At 40.5% G+C, this 20,545-nt stretch overlaps 1 protein-coding gene across 1 annotated transcript in view; it reads left to right on the plus strand.

The window, feature by feature from the left end:
* Positions 1 to 20,545, plus strand: part of lrp5 (low density lipoprotein receptor-related protein 5) — a 69,512-nt gene that overhangs the window by 21,885 nt on the left and 27,082 nt on the right. The window contains exons 8-13 of the mRNA XM_030731323.1: positions 2,886 to 2,974; positions 3,060 to 3,278; positions 3,639 to 3,727; positions 4,333 to 4,504; positions 16,800 to 17,016; positions 17,138 to 17,291. Of these exons, the coding sequence (XP_030587183.1) occupies positions 2,886 to 2,974; positions 3,060 to 3,278; positions 3,639 to 3,727; positions 4,333 to 4,504; positions 16,800 to 17,016; positions 17,138 to 17,291 (940 nt within the window). The remainder of the gene's footprint in view (positions 1 to 2,885; positions 2,975 to 3,059; positions 3,279 to 3,638; positions 3,728 to 4,332; positions 4,505 to 16,799; positions 17,017 to 17,137; positions 17,292 to 20,545) is intronic.

A 20,545-nucleotide genomic window follows, 5' to 3' on the forward strand; every position in this document is an offset into this window, starting at 1 on the left:
CTGTTCAGTGTATTTTTTTTTCAATGCCAGATGACAACAGTTGCATCGAGGTGCTTTTATAAGGTAAAGACTCTGTAATATTCGAGTGAGAACCTCAACAGTCAATCTCCTACGTGCAAGAACTTTGTGGGGAAGGATTTCCTTTAAAAGGAAGAGACCTTCGGCAGAGCCAGGCTCAGGGAGGAACAGCCATCTGATGGAATTGGATTGGGGGTGGGGGAAAGAGAAGAGAAAAAAGGGAGCACAGAGCGTTAAGTACAAAACACAAACTACAGGAGAGAGTAGACAAAAAATTAAATTTAATAGTGGCATATAAGCACACGGTAGAAAAGAAACGCTTAGTGCATTATGGGAAGCTCCCAGCAATCTAAACCTATAGCCACATACCTACAGGATGGTTCAGGGTGACCTGACCCAGTCCTAACTATGAGCTTTAGAGTTTAAGTCTAATTTTAAAAGTAGAGAGGAACCCAATCTGGAAGGTGGATCAACAGGAGAGGAACACGATAGCTTAAATCTCTGCCTCCCATGCTTCAAAAATAATGTAGCATGTTTTGCAAGATAACTCTGGACTTGTTTTTGCAGCAAATTTGCTGGTAAATGAGCGAGCTGTTGCGTCCTCAGTTCTAAAGGGTTTCAATGTTACTGATGAGTAAAGTAGCATAAGTAATCTTCTAATTACAAAGCAGTAGTCGTAAAACGCTGTAGTTATAACTTAAACAAAATCTTTGAAACTAAGTCCACAAGTCTCCACAGTGTGGTTAAAAACTCCAGAAAATGCTCACCTGTGGACCGAGTTAATATTTTTAGTCAAACTAGCTACAGCCTTGTTCCCCAAAAACCTGGAAAACTGTGTAAATGAAAATTTAATGCCATGATTAGCAAAACCATGAAATCTCATATTTTACTGAATGGATAACATCAAATGTTAAACATAAGACTTATTTTTTATATAAATATGCTTTGAATATGATACCACAAATTAAAAGCACTTAATATATAAATAGTATAAATGACACATCTCATCCTTATTCACATTTTTACATTTATGCTAACCTTATTCATTCTATTGTAATCTCGTTCTATTTGTAGTTTCACAGAAAAATAATTAGTGTCTGCTGTTGCTGACCTCTGTTACCACTCTGTTTGGTGTGTGAAATGTGATGCGGTATAGGGTGCATCAGCTAGAAAACAAGTAAAAATGATCAGTCTGGTAGCATAGTGGAACAGTTAACTGACCAGCTACCGTGCTGATTCCCATGATGCTAAACAATAGAGCTTTATTCTGCAATAGCACAACACTGTATTAGTTTTCTGTGTCTGTTAGGCTATGTTATGGGAATGTATTAAATTTGAATGAAGCATGCCAACCAATCACTTAGCCACTGTTGACAATAAAAACAACAATGCTCTATTGTGTCAGGCTGCAGTTTGTGTGGCTCTGTGTGTGTGTCTTTGTGTTTTTTCTTTTTGTCCGTGCTTCTAATTTGTTTTGCTTGGCTGGTTAAATTGAAGGCGTTTGTTATTGCGCTGGCAGTAGAGCTTGTGCGTGCCTGTGTGCATGTGTGTAAGACTGTTAGGGGTCTTCAAGTGTCTCAAAATGAAGTCAAGTGAAGAGAAGAGTGGAATCACAGATGCTTTCCTTCTTTTCTTTTCATTCTTTTCCTTTACTTATCCCGCCTTGCCTCAGTCATTTAGGTAACGATGAGCAACTCTCATTGTAAAATCTGATTGGTGCCAAGGCTGAGAGATGCCAGATTTTTGCTGGTTGTGCAGCTAAAAGAACAGAGATGAAAGCTTTAAACTGACACTTTGCAGAAGTGTGTTTTTTGTATTTAGGATGGTATTTGGACCCCTAAAAGACAAGATGTTACATCTCAGGGGTTTATCCAGATACAGTAAAATTCAGTGCTATGTTTTGTAGAATGTGAGTGTACAGTTACAGACTGTTATTGTCTGTAGGTTTTATGTTTTATCTATTTTATGGACCTGTATTGATTTGAAATGTTAGACAAAGATGGGAAAGATAGATAAGTCAGATATCGAACAGAAATAGAAAGAGACACTTTGAACTTTTTATAATGTGAGCTTTCAGAGTCAGAGGTGTAAGAGACAAAGAAAAATAGTTAATTGTCTCCCATGAGGTGAGTTTGGCTCCTGTTAAATCAACCAACAGCCAAACACAGTGGAGAATCCCCCAGGACAGCAGAGCCCTTTGTTTCCAGACTGGCTGGAATAAAAAGGAGGCACGAAAAGTGATAATAGTACAGCTCGGCTCAGGCTTGAAATCCTTTTCAAAACAGACAGATTTATATTGAGTTGTGGGCTTTGGCGCTAACCCAGATATCAACTACGCCAACTTGGATTTGCTGGATGGTTGTTTGATATAAATATTTAAATGAGAGAAGCTTTGGAAAAATGTACAATTTTCCAAATGCGAGAGAAACGTCTGATGGCTGTTTGTGCACAATAACCATGACTGAACAGCAGATTAGTCCTAGCCTCACGGCTAAGACTGTCTCATTGTGTGTTAAGGTACCACTAAAGCTAATTTTACCAACAACATTTAACATATCAGAGTGGTTTTTGGGGTGGGGTAGTAGGCGTGGAATTAAAAAGTTCAGTGAATCCACCCATAAAAAGAAATAATCTGGCATCATTGCCCTTCTAGAATCATCTTACAGCCCATTTATATCGAAGATTATTGTAGCAGTTTTCAGTTTCCAAGTCAGTAGGCTGCACATAACTTTCTACACAAATGACCTGAACTGTGCTGCTTACCATTGTGCCACTTTGTCCTTGTTCCTGGGTGACATGTAGTGGTCAGCAAGTTGTCATTAATTTGAATTAACTCTTAAAAGTTAATAAAAGTCTGTCTTGTTTAGGGGCAGAGCAAGTTCTGTTGCTGGCTCGACGAACAGACCTGAGGAGGATCTCACTGGACCTGCCAGACTTCACTGATGTAGTACTCCAGGTAAACATACATAAACAGACTGATTGGTCCTGAATTGCTTGAGTTAGGGTTTCTAGGGGACATCACTGTTCCTCTGTTTATGCAGGTTGATGACATTCGCCATGCCATAGCTATAGACTATGACCCAATTGAAGGTTATGTTTATTGGACGGATGACGAAGTTCGGGCCATTCGACGATCCGGCATTGATGGCAGCAATGCCATGATGTTGGTTACCACGGAGATCAATCACCCAGATGGCATTGCTGTAGACTGGGTGGCCAGAAACCTTTACTGGACTGACACAGGCACTGATCGGATTGAGGTATGTGTGGTTTGTTACATTTGGGTTTTTTTTTATTTTTGAAAACTCACTATGCAAAACTACTGTGAGTCCAGTTTACTCTAACATTACATAGTTTATAATTGAACATATCTGAACACAAAACTCTAATTGGGTCACTTGTAATGCATGTCTGCATATTTTTGGATCAGTCTAAACCCAGTTCCAATCAGACTTGAGTGGTTTATGCCTGTGCAAATGACACGACAAACAACCAACTTCTAGTGATTATTACTCAAGAAGAAAAGACTACCAAATTGCAAATATATGCAAACAAACATCTTGGATAAATATAAAATGTTGTGTTGCATTTTAATATCGGAATTTCATGTGGTATTGCAGGTTACCAGGCTAAATGGAACCTCTCGGAAAATTTTGATTTCTGAGAACCTGGAAGAACCCAGAGCCATTGTGCTGGACCCCGTTAATGGGTGGGTATTTTAGCTGGCTGTCCCACCAGGGACACAGCTGTCACCAGTCATACAAAGGTCATCATATCCATATTTTAATCGAAATTCAGGGGGGTTTACACCCAGCTAATAAAAGAGCAGTCCCGAAAACTGTTACTGACATAAATGGTCACTGTATTGTAATGCTTACAATACAGTGACCAAAATCATGTGAAAAATCTGATCTAAAAAGTGAAACAGAATTGAATTTCTTTCAGGCCAGAACACCTGGAAAGCTAGTGTGGACTTGATTACAGGGTTAAGTGTTCCTTGCTGGGAAATATTGATCTTGATCTTGGAAAAAAAAACTCGGTCAGTTTTCAAGACTAGCTATGGCTCTACATCCTGGCACACTGGGTGATGTGAGGGAAGAAAAATATATGGCCAGACAAAAGGGAAAAATACCCCCCAAAAATATAAGCCGTTACAATTTTTATATAATAGCATTACTGATGATTGGCTACTGTGGGCACTGAACATGTAAATTTTCTTCTACAAGCTTCAAAACCCGAAAAGAATAGACTATACCTAATCTTTAAATTTTCCTGTCTCTGGAACTAAACAGTTTTTTCTCTTGTCTCTTGCAGTTACATGTACTGGACTGACTGGGGTGAGCATCCAAAGATTGAGCGGGCCAATCTGGATGGAACAGCCCGGCTGGTCTTGATCAATAGCTCTCTAGGCTGGCCCAATGGACTGGCTATAGATTATGCAGCAGGAAAACTATACTGGGGAGATGCCAAAACAGATAAGATAGAGGTATGTCTAACAGTACTCCAGATGAGTGATGAATTAAAGTGAAATGGAGTTAGATGGACTGGCTTTTAGTATGTAGTGCTATTTCTGTTCTTACTGACACTTACTTACACTACAAGACACATTTTTCATACAATGTCATACAACACATTATTCTAATCACTTTAATGCTTTATCTACCTTTCATTCACACCTATAACCAATTTAGAATCACCAGTTAACCGGTCACACTTTATAATGCGGCCCGCAACTAAGTCCGTAAGTACACATATTTTACAGGGATGTACTCTGTAAGTACATTTAAGTTCTGCATAACTTCCAGGACTAAGGCCGTAGGTTCTGGGACTAAGGCTATATGTACATGTATTTTACAGAGATGCACCCTGTAAGTATATTTAGGTCCTGCGTAATTTGCAGGGCAAAGACTGTAAGTTCTGTGACTAAGGCCATAAGTTCCGGAGCTAAGGTTGTAAGTACCCTGTAATTATACGTAAGTACAGGTATTATCCAGGAATGTACCCTGTAAGTAAATTTAAGTTCTGAGTAATTTACAGAACTTAGAGCCTCAGTCAAGGAAATCATGCATAACTTGTGTGTGTCTGAACTAAGAGCATTCATCCATTTAAAAAACCCTGGAAGAGACAAACTCACTTTTTATTACTTTTGATTTTAACCTCCCATGTGTTTTTATTTTGGTCTGTCTTACCTTAGTAAGTTTTCTCCAAAGACAGAGAACTGTTCCACTCCCAAAATATTTTACTGTTGTTTATCAGCCTTTCCAAACACCAGCAGAGAATTTCAGAAGAGATGATGAGATTCTCACTGTTGTGGAGGACTTAAAAATTATTTGTATTATTGAGTAAACTGGTGATTAAATTCTCTATTAATTGCTTATTCACTGGCCTAATACAGTCACACTAGAGTAAAAATAGGACGGCAATCTCCTTGTGACTTTTTTTGCATATGGAAACTGATTGCAAGTAGTTACAGTCAATCCAAGTTGGACTGATTGCAAAGGCTGCTAAGGATTCCAAATAATTGATGTCAACTTTATAAATGCAGACAGATTATCAACATATTGCAAACAGTCTGTCATTCTCATGAGTGCAACTTGTCTTCAACCCATCTCAACTGGTTGATTTCTGGTTGTGTTGTGGTTATAGTCATGTATAAAATCAAGGTTTTCACAGCATATGTCATTTTGCAGTTAAATCATCATCCTGCAGCAAGTGCGTGTCACAGTCTGGAGGTTATGCAGACTGTGTGGAATGTGACAATGAGGACCCAAAATGTAGACACAGAGGGCAGGTAGATTCAACAAAAGGCGAGCCCTTAACCCTTTAATGCAGAGCCTATCATTGCGGAGACGTTCGATCAAACTCACTTTGAATTACCATAATTACGTGACCATTTGTCCTATTGGAAATGTTTATACAGTTTCTGAAAGCTGAGAGATTGCGCTTCACACCCAACATAGGGGTATTTATGGTAATTTTTACCGGAACAATTACCGGCACTTTTGAAGTTAACAGGCGCCCTCAGGCCCGTGGTAACTAAAGGGTTAATTTAAGCTGTCACCAAAAAAACACCGTAAACTACAAAACTACAAAAATTAAAGGAACACATTTTAATCAGAGTATAACAACAAGTAAATTAAACTTCTAGGATATTGTTCAGGTCAGTTAAGAAGCAGAGGGTGTTGTTAATTAGTTTCGGCTGCTTTGGTGTTAATGAAATGAAGAACAGGCGCACTAGTGGGGAAACCATGAGACAACCCCCAAAACAGGAATGGTTTTACAGGTGAAGGCCACTGACATTTTTTCCCTCTTCATCTTTTCAGATTTTTTTGTCAATAGTTTTGCATTTGGCTAGGGTCAGTGTCACTACTGGTAGCAAAAGGCAATACCTGGACCCTAAAGAGGTTGCACAAGTAGTGCAACTGCTCCAGGAGTTTCAATACATGCTATTGCCAGAAGGTCTCCCAGCACAGTCTAAAGAGCATGGAGGAGAGTCCAGGCAATAGGCAGTTACTCTAGGAGAGCTGGACAGAGTTGTAGAAGATCCTTAACCCATCAACAGGACCGGTATCTGCTCCTTTGTGCAAGGAGGAACAGGATGAGCACTGCCAGAGCTGCACAATGACCTCCAGCAGGCAATGCTTCTGTGTTCACCGCCTGGCATTGTGAAGCCTGATTGGCATTTGCCATAGAATACTAAAATTGGCACGTCCACCACTGGTGCCTTTCACACAGATAAGAGCAGGTTCACTCTGAGCACATGTGATAGACGTGAAAGGGTCTAGAGTAGCTGTGGAGAACGTAACATCATTCAGCATGACTGGTTTGGTCGTGGGTCACTGATGGTATGTGGAGGCATATCCATGGAAGGATGCACAGACCTCTCGAGGCTAGGCAACTTCACCCTGACTGCCATTAGGTTTCAGGATTAAATCCTTGGACCCACTGTCAGACCCTACACTGGTGCAGTGTGTCCTGGGTTCCTCCTGGTGCACAACAATGCCCGGCCTCATGTGATGAGATTATGCAGGCAGTTCCTGAAGGTTGAGGGCATTGATACCACTGACTGGCCCCCACGCTCGCCTGATCTAAATCCAATAGAACACCTCTGGGACGTTATGTTTCGGTCCATCTTATGCCACCAGGTTGCACCTCAGACTGTCCAGGAGCTCAGTGATGGCCTGGTCCAGATCTCGGAGATCCCCAGGATACCATCCGTCGTTTCATTAGGAATATGCTCTGACATTGTTGTGCGTGCATATGAGCACGTAGGAGCCATACAAACTACTGAGTACCATTTTGAGTTGAGCAAATTGGACTAGCCTGCTGCATAATTGCTTTCACTTTGATTTTCAGGGTGTCTTTGAATTTAACCCTCTGTAGGCTGATTTTTTCAATCGAACGATGTTGCCTCCATGTGACAACAAACACTTCCTGCAGATAGTGACTACCCACAGACTGCTTTCGCACTACCCCAGCTCAAGCATAAAACCAGCATTAGAGTCCCCCAGAATTAGTTGGAAGGGGTGGCTGAGGGCAGGGAGGTCTGCAGTTCTCTGCTTAGACTGCTGCCCTATGACCTTGAATTGGATAAGCAACAGAAAATGGGGTGATGGATGGATGGATGGATGAAAAATGTGGTCAGATCAGGACAACGCTCTAAAAGTTTCTCCACTTGTTTACTCTTGCATTTCAGATTCTTGACTTGTGCCTCAAACTCAGGCGCATACATGTATATAGACTCCTGTTATGCTGACATAAAAAACTGTTTATACACTCACATTATGGGGACTTGATTGCTTTTTGGGGGCAAAAAGAAAGTCCCTATAATGCAACCAGTAAATTTTAATGTGACGACCACTTTAGGGTTAAATAGTAGTTGCGCATTTCAGGAAATTAATGTTATACCATGTAAGGGCCTCTGAAGTGTTGGAAACGTGTGTGTGTGTGTGTGTGTGTGTGTGTAGCAATCCTGCCAAACAGCTGAAGGCTGAACAGCACCCATCCTTTTACCTCTGAAAGAGAGAATGTTAAAAGACCAGGCTAAGTGAAGACTTTCTCTAAGAAAACTGAAGGAATGATCTTCCTCCCCAAGTCTCTCTCTCTGTCTCTCTTCTTGCCCCCCCACCCCACCCCACCCACACACACACACACACCACCACCACCACCATCCCCTCCTCCATCTTAGAGTTTTCAAGTCTTTTTTTTGTTGTTGAAATCTGACTCCCCCTTCACCTCCTTCTTTGTGGAAAAAACCCTCTGAAGTTACCGCACAGGCCCCCTCCTTTTCAAAGAAGCATGTGTTCGTGTGAGAGAGCGTTGACTGATGTGTTGCTTTCTCAGCACACATGCATAAAACGGCTGCTTTGTTGTGATTATGCAGATTGACTATGCATAGTGCCATTCAGCCACACTGTTGAGCCATATGGTAACTACTTGTGGATATGTGTGTCTGTGTTTTTTGTGTGAGTGAATGAGGTGGAACTCAGAAAGCAGGGAGGTGTATATAGTGGAATTTCCCCTGCTTAAGGCCCTGCACCTTTTTTTCAGTAGCTTTGTGCGTTACAAAATGTGATAATATCAGGAGTGTTATTAAGCAGTTATTCAGTACATCTACTCAAGGACTGCATTTAAATAGTTTTTAGTATTTCAAGTTGTTAAAAGACCTTTTTTAGTTTTGTGAGAATTGTCTAAAAGGATTTATTTGGAAAAAAATTGTACATTTTGAGAATCTGGAAAAAAACAAAGAAACTAAAACTTTTGGTTTATTCCAACATGATATATTGCCTATTACTAATGCTATTGTGTTTTTATGGCTAATGCAGAGTACTCTGCACTTCCATTGGTGAAATGAGAAGTCAGTGTGCAAGATCCCTACAGCTTTACAAAAAAACCCCCTTCTTTTCAAACACAAATGCAAATGCAGAAATTAGCCTCATGGAATGCCATTTAGCTAACTGCGTCAGAGATCTCCATCAGGAATTTTTTATATTAGGGGCATCAGTTTCAGTTGAGCAAGACTGAAGCATTTTAAAAGTTATTCATTTATCTTAATTTTGCAGGAGCTAGGCTGGTGTTACACTGACATGTCTTTATTGCCAGTGTAATGCTTTACTGTTCAGTTGTAGCAGCTAGTGTCACCTAAGCTACAGAATCAGCTCTCATCCTCATCCTCATTCATTCAAGTTGTCTGAAGTTTACTGAAAACCTCAGTCTTAAATCTGAGCCTTTGATTGCAGGACTCCTGTAACCGATTGTGATCAGTATTATAAATTTTTTATATGTATGTATTATAAATGTGGAAGTTGCAAGGTTTTAGTTTTTAATATGATGATAGTCTGCGGTGGGAGCAACACTTTGACAAGCTGCTATAAATCTTCTGTGTGTGCACCTCTCAGGTTAGAGAAATAACAGAAACAGCAGTTGTTGCTCAAAGTTTCCATAGTATACGCCAGCTCAGTGCTCTCTCCTCCCTGTTTCATCCATTCACTTGTTTCTCTGCTACGTATGTGCTCCCTGTTACAACAGACAGAAACTCAATGTTGCCTTTCCACTGGGAGCTCAGCTTCTAGCCCATGTGTGTGTGTGTGTGTGTGTGTGTGTGTGTGCGTGTATGATGTAAGTACTGTTGTGTTGAGCAAGCAAAAAAGCCTAAGTCCAACTAAATAACCATAGCACTTATTAAAGGGCTTGACTTTCAACCAGGTGCCCGTTCTCCATACACTGCTCAAAAAAACCCCAGGATCAGCTGGGTGATCCAGGATCAGCTGCTCTACAAGAGAATGTCACTGTCAGTGCAAACTCTGTGTTAACAATAATCATGATATTTTAAAATTAAGTATCAGTATCTTATTAGAATGTTTTTTTGCATTTTTGGCCACAGCAGCTTTTGTTGGCAGTGGAGAAAGACAGGAAATGGGGGAACGATACAGGGGAAGACATGCGGGCAGATTGGCGACAGGCTGGGATGCGAACCCACGCCGCCCGCAACGCGGCATATGTATGTGGTCGCTGGCTTCACCACTAAGCCACCCAGGCGCCCACATTAGAATGGTTTATGATAACATGGCAATGGCAATTTTATTTATACAGTACACTTCATTACATGTAAACTCAATGTGCTTAGCATAAAAGATAAAAACATAAAAACCTGTATAGGTTTGCAAAGCCTTAAGGTAATAAAAACAACAAAAGTAAAATTTAAAAATAAATTCAATTCAATTTATAAATTCAATTTTATTTATATAGCGCCAAATCTCAACAAACAGTTGCCTCAAGGTGCTTTATATTGTAAGGTAAAGACAATACAATAATTGCTTTTTAAATTGTTTGGCCTCCCATACACGTCAGGCCCCTGGAACTGTGGACTCCAAGGTATTTGAACCTTTGGACTGTTTCCACAGCTGAAGAGGGGAGCGAGGGTGTGGCTCCTCCTCCTAAAGTCTACAACCAATTTTCTTGTCTTCCCCTTCCGCAAAGATTGTGCTTCCCACACCAGTGCACTGGATTTTTCACTGACGATACAGTGACTCATTGAGGGATATCAGTACCACCACCACTGTGTCATCAGACGATTTCACAATACGGTTGCTCTGGTGTGAATAGCATGTACAGCAGGGGGGCCAGGAAACATCTCTGGGGGGATTTGGTGTTAAAGGTGATGGGGAGGAAAAGATTCTGTGGAATTTGACTGTCTATGGCTTGTTTGTCAAAAAGTCCAGGACCCAGTTGCAGAGGAATGGTGTTAGTCCAAGCAGCAGTAATTCATTTGCCAGAGTCTGCAAGATGCTCATATTAAAGGCAGAACTAAAGTCCAGGAAGAGCTGCCTAACGTAAGAATCGCAGCTCTCTAGGTACGTGAGAGCAGCGTGGGTGATTGACGACACTGCATCCAATGCAGAGTGGTTCTTCCTGTAAGCATACTAGTGTGATTCCACATTGATATCGATGTTGTTCTTTATGTAGCAGATGATTATTAGGGTGAAAGCTATCAGGTGATGGTCACTGGTGTTCTTTGCTGCTGTGCTCTAGGGGATGATTGTAGATTTCTTAAGACACCTTGGCATCACAGCCTGAAAGAGTGAGATGTCAAAAATATTTGTCTACACTTCTGAGAGCACAGTCCCTCAGAACCCTTCCTGGAATATTTTCTGGGCCTGATGCTCTCTCATGTGTTAATGTGCTGCAGTGTCCTCTTCATATTCTCAGCAGACACCCGGAGGGGGAGATCAAATAGTGAAACAGTGAGCCTGGAACTGGAGGAGGAATTAGGGGCTTCAAAATAGGCATGAAATATGTTGAGGGCATCTGGAGGAGATGGGTCTGAGGTGCATTCAGTATCTCTTTTGGTGTAGTTAGTGATGGCTTATATACCGTTCCACATCATTAATATACCCTTCCACAGCGAACATTGGTGGAAAAATGATCCTGTATTTTAAGAGCATACTTTGTCTTTGCTCTTTCAATTACAGCCTCCAGATTCCTTCTCACCACGTTTAGTGCCAATATATCTCTTGACCTGAAGGGTTTATCTCTTACCTTCTGGAGACTCCGCACCTCCCCATTAAACTAGGATTTCTGGTTGGGGTGGATGGTGAACTTCCTGGTGACAGTGACATTATCAATACATTTGCTGATGTAACTGCAAACCGTCCTCCATGTCCACCCTGTCCTTGTTTTTTGCAGCCTCTCTGAAGATCTGCCGGCTGGTTCACTCAAAGCGGTCCTGAAGCATGGAAACTGGTGTGCTGGGCCACACAGTAATGGCCTACTGTGTGGGCTTATATTTAAGCACAGGACAGTGAACAGGAATCAGCATGATGGCAATGTGGTCATAGAAGCCGAGGTGGGGGCGTGGCACCACACGGTATGCCTGTTGGTGTACACCTGGTCTAGTGTTGTTCCTTCTGGTTGCTGTGGGGATGTGTGCATGAAGCCAAGAAGTATGTCCATCAACTTAGCGTGATTTAAGTCCCCCACTATCACAAAAAATGCTTGTGCTTGTTTTGTAGCTTGTAGGTATGGCTGTTACTTTTCAAGCTCCATACTTGCATCAGCACTGTAAGCTCCCACAGTAGGTGTTATGGCAGACGACCGTTGCTTCTGAACAATGGCTGCTTGCCAGAGAGCCGCTGGTACACCAGAGCTTGTTGATGTAGGCACAGCATCCTCCTCTGTGGGCTTTCCCCAACAGCTGATTATGATCTGCGTGGAAGAAAAGTAGCCCTTCGATCTATCTGGTACGCTGATCAGTCACGTTGTTGTTGTTTAGCCGTGTCTCCATTGGCAGAAGCACACAGCAGTTCCTCATCTCCTTATAGCTGCTAATTCGAAGTCTCAGTAAAGTGCATGTTTTTTTTTATCCAGCAAGTGGATGTTAGCCAGAAAGAATGTTGGCAAGCCAGGTCAGCTGTCAGTTTTGTGCCTGACTAGCAGGCTGCCTCACTTGCCTGTCTTCTGCCTCTGGACACACCACTTCGTCCTTCCTTGCAGCTGGTGTGTTCCCCTACTCCAGCTAGCTATTCTGCCCAACGCTATCTTCAGCCCCTGGCTTAATTGCTACAATGGGATCTTTTATTTGAAGTAGTTCAGATAAACTAGTATGTTCTCCAGTAGCTGAGAAGCCGCTCCGCTGTAGCGTCATCATCAAATCTCAACACCGTGCTTATGTCAAGAAATCCTTTAAAAAAATAATGACCTAAAAACTGAAGGAAATGAAATATCATTTGACTGACGGATCACAGCAGTATGACGTGATAAGTAGTCTGCAGAGAGTAACCAGGGCAGCAGAAAAGTTAATTGGTAGCCCTTTATACTGGGCTATCAGTATACTGAACACATCACAATAATAATTATTACAATCTTCTGATGAATAAATGCAAGATAAAGCATTGGGCTTATGGAAACTAATGGCCAACACTAAGGTGAGCTTGTTCTCTATGAAAATTAAATGTGAAAATGATGTGTTCATGTTGAAGAAGATTTTTTTAGGGATCCACTGACATTGATATTGTATATTATTGGTTCTGTTGACTGAACCAATAATCCCATCTTATAAATAAGATGGGATTTCTTATTTATTCACTTTGTTACAGAAGATTTGTGCTGGTGGTATGTTTCTAAATCGTGTGAGGAAGTCTTTATCTGTAAAAACATTTGTTCCTCAGCCTAAAAAGGCTGATGAGGTATTGTCATCACCTTACCAGGCAGGTGGGCGGGCAGCCAACTTTCAACTTTGTGAAAGTGATAACTCAAGAAAGATGTGACCCAGGATGTTCAAATTCATATATGCATCGATGCATCTACTAAAAATCTCGAATGAATTTGAATCTCAGTGACCAAGGTAATCATCAAGGTAAAGGTCAAGGTCAGAGAGTTTTCTGAAAATCTTGTGAACGCTTTAACTCAATAATGATGTGATCTAAGTTTTTCAGATTTATGCCATAGCTGTGCCTACTAAAATCTCAGGCAGTTTAGAAAGTGACAGTATTCTCAGTGGTTTTTATTTATTGTGATTTTAGTATTTCTTATTCCAGGTTCTTACTTAGCCACTTGCTTTTGAATTGATATGGTCAATAAAGTCACTGAGGCTCATGTGCACCACATTAAGATCTACTGAGACCTGTAATTATGTGCTGTAGAACTTGTACTTCCAGGGGATTTATGCCACCTAAAGACTCTGTTGCAGGAGGCTGAGGGGGAGCACTGGCGGCCAACAGTATTTTTGTTTTAATGAAAATCTTTTTGCCATTTTTTTTTAACATTGTTATCAGTGTTGATCCAGACAATTTGTCCGTCCCTAGATATTTTGCCCATGGACACACTGTTCATGGCCTCCACTCCCACTCGACATCCGTCAAATGAAATGAGACATTCTCACACCCAAAATGAAAAAGACGAGAGAAAGAAAAATCACAATCCCAGTGCATAATTCTTCCTGAAAAAGTCAGTGGAGCGGGAGAGTGAGTAAGAGAGGACGAGAGGGGTGATAAAGGGAGTCTCTCTGCCATCTTTTCACTGGGATGTCCATGTCTAATTGTTTCACAGTGATAAATGAATAGGTTTTTTGTGGAGGGGTTAGGAGCCTCGCTTGGATCAGAGGCCCATTAAAGTGATTTTTTTTTTTTATTTCTGTTTGCTCACCCCCTCGCCCTCTGAATGGATATTTAAATGAGTATTCACTAAACAGATGCCCAACATAGCAATAGCGCTCACTCTAATTCTGCTTTTTTGTGTTCAAAATAGTTGCTAAAGTAGGAGCAAGCAAGACTGTGAGCTGCAAAGTTAATATTGATGACCAAATTTGTGGCGCATGTAAGCAGTTGTTTTCATAACATAGATACATCTGCTAAAAATCTCAGAAGACTTGCTTCTTACCAAAATAATGCCAATCACAGAAAGTGACAGTATCCTCAGTGGTTTATATTTATTATGATTTTTGCATTTCTTATTTCTGGTTCTTACTTAGTCATTTGCTTTTGAATTACATGGGGAATAAAGTCACTAAAGCTCATGTGCACCCCATTAAGATCTACTACCTGGTAATTATGTGTTGCAGAACTTGTACTTCCAGGAGATTTGTGCCAGCTAAAGATTTTGCTTCTACTTCTACTCAGGAGGCTGAGGGTAGCACTGCCTGACAGAATTTTACACACTTTGCGTGCACTGACTTATTGAATACTTTCACATAAATAAACATAGTCTTGCTGCTTCCAGTTCAGACCCAACACATTTTTGAAAAAGACCAAGTTTTTGTTTAAAGGAATGTTTTCTTGTTATGTGCCTAATATTAAAAGTTGTTATTATTGGCTTTAGGGATAAGGCACATTCTTTCTGCTGGCACAAGCCAGCAATCCAATGATGAAATGATTTTTCCATAGTAACCAGAGGTTGTCAGTGATTCGCCAACTAGTCTCTAGGTCTGTGTTACTCACCTTACGCTAGGCTGAGTGCTCTTAGTATCCCTGGCCCAGTTGAAGTCATTAGACAGATGGTTGGTGATCTGTACTGGTGGTTAGGGGAAATGAGTTTGTACAGAGTACTGATACGATAAACTAACAAGTTAGTCACAAATTTTGTGTAGTTGTATATTGCAATAATGTATGGTTGTTACAAAATCCCACACCTGGTCACCTTTTGTAAAGCTTTACAATGTACTGTAAACATTTTACTTATATTTAATTAGCAAATGCAATATGTTGCTGGGTTATAGTTTGTTGCAGGACAAAAAGCTGCTTAGTATAAATGTAAATGCGAATATGATTGCATACTTTCCAGTACTTAATACTGCGTGAACCAGGCTGTAGTAAGCACAGTAGTTATGTTTTATAAACTGGCCTTCAGTCTCAGCATAGATAAATTTTTGTACTTTAACTTGGCTTTAACAATAGCGTTTTACTGAAACCAATAGATCCCACCAGCAGCAGACTTTATCACTCCACTATTCTAAACTACTGCAAAGCACTCATTTTCAGTATATCTGTGCACTATGCTCATGTTTTCTAGTAAAGTGTCCAACAGAATTCCTCCAATTTGTGAAATGTTTAGCATGGCATATTTGAGACCTTTAGGCAGCATGTCACCACACACACACACACACACACACCCTCATGTAGGCTGCAGAAAACTGTAGTGCGTCTAAAATAAAAGCCTGTGTTTATTTCAGTTGATGCCAGTCCAGTAATAGCACAGGCGGTGAGGAGGAGGGCTGGACACAAGTTCTAATTGTAGCCTTGTCAATTGTAGCTCTCAATTTCTGCTTATAGAAACATGCAAAGACAAATGTGTGCACACACTGTATCGGTTTTCAACAGTCTAGTAATAGATGGCTTGTGACTGACACACACACACACACACACACACACACACACACACACTTGGAGGGCAGAAAGACATTCCAACCTATTTACAGTATGTGTGTATTAATGTTATGTGTTTCTCTCTGTTTGCTTGTGATTTTGTAATCTTTGTGTAAGAATGGATATTTCTAGACTGTAATTCGCTCTCTACATCTTTTAAATTCTCTTAAATAAACTGTTAATCTAACAGCAATGTTTTTAAGGACCTGTAAAAAGTATTCAAATCAAGCATGTGAGACAAGAGCATATTATTACACTTCATATTACTGCATTCAGTACACATTTTTGTCTTGGTTTTATTTACAAAATGTTATTGGCTGAAAATTGTACAGTTAGCGATACAGTGTTGTGAAAAATATACATCCAATGAAAATTGTTGGCTTTTTTCAATAAGACGGTCACCATCTTTTCGGGACAGGAAGGGATTTACTTTTGTAGCATCATTTTGTTGTTGGCTCTAACATGCCAACATATGTCAGACTCATTTCATACCTCTTTAGTTTCATGTATTCTTCCAGAAATATGTGCAAGAAAAATATTGGAAGCCTGTTTATTTCGTTTAACATTAGTCAATAGTGGCTTTTGAACCATGTTGTTTTCAGGTGGCTCTGGTGTAGCTTATTTTTTGCAATGTTTTGGTGAATGGTTGACAGTTATGTGGACCAAACTGAAAAAAAAAACTTGTGCATTTTATATTTAAATAAAACATGGAAATACACTATATGTCTGTTCCCTGATATTATTCTCACTCCCTAGTGTCACCCTTAGACAAACAGAGTTTTATACCTCTAATCTACTATAGGTTAGATTGATGATGACTGTAATGATGGATTAAAGAATGAGCTTTTAATGTGCATTTTACCCTTGGAAAAAGCTTCCAAAGTTTCCCCCCATCATTTCCATTTTTTTCTATACCTGTGTCAGGTGATCAGTGTGGATGGCAGTAACAGACAAACTCTGCTGGAAGACAAGTTGCCTCATATCTTTGGTTTTACTCTGCTGGGGGATTACGTCTACTGGACCGATTGGCAGAGACGGAGCATTGAGAGGGTCCACAAAACCACAGCTGTACGAGAGATCATTATCGATCAACTGCCAGATTTAATGGGGCTGAAGGCCACTAAAGTGACGGAGACATTCGGTAAAGCTGTTTTTGTTTGTTTGTATTTTTCTCTTTGAGTTCTGTACAGAACAAAGCTGGAAATAAAAAAAAAAATGAAGTAAAATGCTTTATGATAAACATATTCAAACTTTTCTTTTAGGTACAAATGGCTGTGCTGGTGATAATGGTGGCTGTAGCCATCTGTGTTTCTGGCGTCAGAAGGCTGTCAGCTGTGCTTGTCCAATGGGAATGGAGCTCCTCTCGGACCTCCAGACCTGTGTGGTGCCTGAGGCCTTCCTGCTCTTCACTAATAGGTCTGTCCACCTTTCAACTACAAGGACTAAATGCCTCTTGTTATCTTCAGCTAGTACATATTGCATTTATTTTGTATAGGAATATGTCAAAAACAAATGACCATAAAGATTACAAAGCATATGAATGACACTGATGGATAAGCATTCTCTTTACTTGAGTTTGGGTTTAGACTTCAGTCCTGAGAAATGATCTCATCATTTAGTTTAGTAGGCATTTTGACTTTGTTGTGTGTCAACCTGCGTCAGTAATCCTGATTTTTAACAGCGTCTCTTCAGGAGTCATTTCAGCTGCATTTATCATTCTTTTGTGTGTCTGAAGGAAAAGATACACTTCAGTTTAAATCAATCCAGCTGTTGGTGCAGCTTATTTTAATGCATCAGATCTATTTTGTTCTGTTTTTATGTGTCTAACTACACTGTGTCTTGAAATGTGAGTGCTGCCAACATGAGGGTGAACCACACTCACTAGTGTGCCTGAATGCACCGTCTAATGGAAGACTAAAGTGGCTACTCTGTAGGCCTTATGCTACAGTCTTTGGTTTCAGGCAAATTCAGCTGATTCTTTTTTTCTTCTTCTTTTCTCTTGAGTATTGTAGGCTGTTTTCTTAGCAAACTGCAGCTCTGCTGTTATGCAGCTGTTATTTCTACATTAAAATTTTTTCCATCTTTTTCTGCACTGTTCAGCCTTGTCCAGCTGTAGTCTCTTACTTTTCATAGCTAGAATGTTAATATATGGTTCTTATACAGTACAATTAGAGCAAATGGGCTGGTTCTTATACAGTGCTTTTCTACTCAAAGCACATTATACAACATGCCTCATTCACCCATTCACACTTTTTTTGTACACCTAAGTTCTATCTGAAATTCACAAAACACTTCGGCAAGCTTGAAGTTCAGTATCTTGCCCAAGGACACTTTGGCATGCAGACTGGATCAGCCAGGAATTGAACAACCAACCTTCTAATTAGTAGGTGACCTGCTCTACCTCCTGAGCTACAACCAGCCTGTTTAGTCAATTTATTACAATTATGCAAAGTTGTCACCCCAATTCATTCAATTCAATTCAGTTCAATTCAGTTTAATTGATATAGCACCAAATCACGACAAACAGTCGCCTCGATTGATTTGTGTTATATTTCTATTCTCTGAATGTATTTACAAGAACTAGTAAAAAGTTTGTCATCATAGATTTTAAATAAAAACAACATGAATCGCCACCTTATCATGGTGGAGGGGTTTGTGTGTCCCAGTGATCCCACTGAGCTATGTTGTCTGGGGGCTTTGTCCCCTGGTAGGGTCTCCCATGGCAAATTGGTCCTGGGTAAGGGGCCAGACAAACAGTGATTCAGAAGACCCCTATGAAAGAGTCACTGAGGGAACCCTGTCCGGGATAGGGTTACCGGGGCCCCACCCTGGAGCCAGGCCTGGGGAGGGAGTTTGAGGGAGAGCATCTGGTGGCCCGTGGTGCCAGCTGGGCACAGCCCAGAGAGACAAACCACAGTTTGTCCATAACAAACACCATGTTCAACATCAGCACCATACTTGGTGGTGGTGGAGGCAGGGCACTAACCTGTTGTGGTTCACCAAAAGATGCACACCTGTTTAATAACTCTTTAATTGCTGAACGTAAACTTCAGATGTAAGATATTAGTTAGGTCTGACCATTAGCTTATAGATAGTTTTATTTTTAATGATTTTTTTTGGCCTTTATTTGATAGTGCAGTGGAGAGAGACAGCAAAGCAGGAGGAGAGATGGGGGAAGACACGCAGTAAATGGCGACTAGGTCGGGACTCGAACCTGCACCATCTGCACCGCCACGCGGTATATGTGGTCACCCGCTCAACCGCTGAGCCACCCTGGTACCCAGCTTATAGCTAGTTTAGCTCTTTCCATTCCACACTGACAAGATTTTTGTTTCACTTGTCAGAGTATCAGATGGTAGTGGACAGTTTTGTGACCTGTGTGAGCTTAGCATCAAGAAACTAATATTGTACTTCCTGCTAATGATGGTGGAGACAGTTCAGGAGTCCAAATACCTTGGTGTCCACTTAGACAGAAAACCAGACTGGAACAAACAGTCATGTGAAAAAGACACAAGCATATATCTCTTTTCAGTGCTAATATTTTATATATCAGGACATAATAAAAAAAAATGTGTTCTTTACCAGGATCTAAAATTGTTAAAACACAACCTGAGATGAGCAACAACCCGCATTACACTGTCTTTACTTATTTAACAAAAACTAAACCAAAATGTGGAAGCAGTGTGTGAAAAACACAAACCGATTTGGTAGTTTGTTGAACCCCCTTTGGAAGCAATGACTTGAGGTGATCGTTTTCTGTATGACTTTATCAGTCTCTCACTTAGCCCACATCTGTACAACATTGTTTCAGTTTGGTTTGCAAACTGAAGCAACCCAAACTGATTTTCACTGCAAACTGCGTGCAGTGAAAGGGTTTGCAAGGCATCCATTTATACATAGCTCTCATAAGGTTGTGTCACAGTATTTCAGTCAGGTTGAGGTCTGGACTTAGGGACATTGAAGCATCTTGATTCTTTTCTTTTTGAGCTATTCTGTTGTAGATTTGCTGCTGTGCTTGAGATCTTTCTTCATTACCCAAGCTTTAGCTGGCAGACAGATGGCCTCACACTTGACTCTAGAATACTTTGGTGTACAGAGGACTTAATGGTCAACTCAATGTCTACAACAAGCCCAAATCGTTACCCTTCCACCACCGTGCTTGATAGTTGGTATGAGGTGTTTGTGCTACATGCTATGTTTGTTTTTTGCCAAACTGTGCATTTGCGCAGCAGATGACTGCCCCTCCCTGAGCCTGGTTCTGCTGGAGGTTTCTTCCTGTTAAAAGGAAGTTTTTCCTTCCCACTGTCACCAAGTGCTGCTCATAGGGGGTCGTTTTGACTGTTGGTTTTTTTTTTTGTAATTATTGTATGATTTTTACTTACCAATTAATAAAGATAGATTGATTGTATTTAAGATTGAAGCACTGATTAATACTAGGACTTCTTTGAGCAGTCTTGTAGGAATCGGGTCTAATAGACACGTTGATGGCTTGGAGGACATAACTATTGCAGTTAACTCAGAATGATCAATCAGAAAGAAAGATTCAAAATAAATATCAGCAGTACTGAAAGTAGCTGTACACAAAGATACATAGATTGTTATGAATAATTTTATTTCCACTGGTTAAAATGTTATTTGTGAAGAAATTCATGAAGACATTACTAGGTTAA

This window comes from Archocentrus centrarchus, chromosome 6, assembly GCF_007364275.1.
Source record: "Archocentrus centrarchus isolate MPI-CPG fArcCen1 chromosome 6, fArcCen1, whole genome shotgun sequence".
Taxonomy (NCBI): domain Eukaryota; kingdom Metazoa; phylum Chordata; class Actinopteri; order Cichliformes; family Cichlidae; genus Archocentrus; species Archocentrus centrarchus.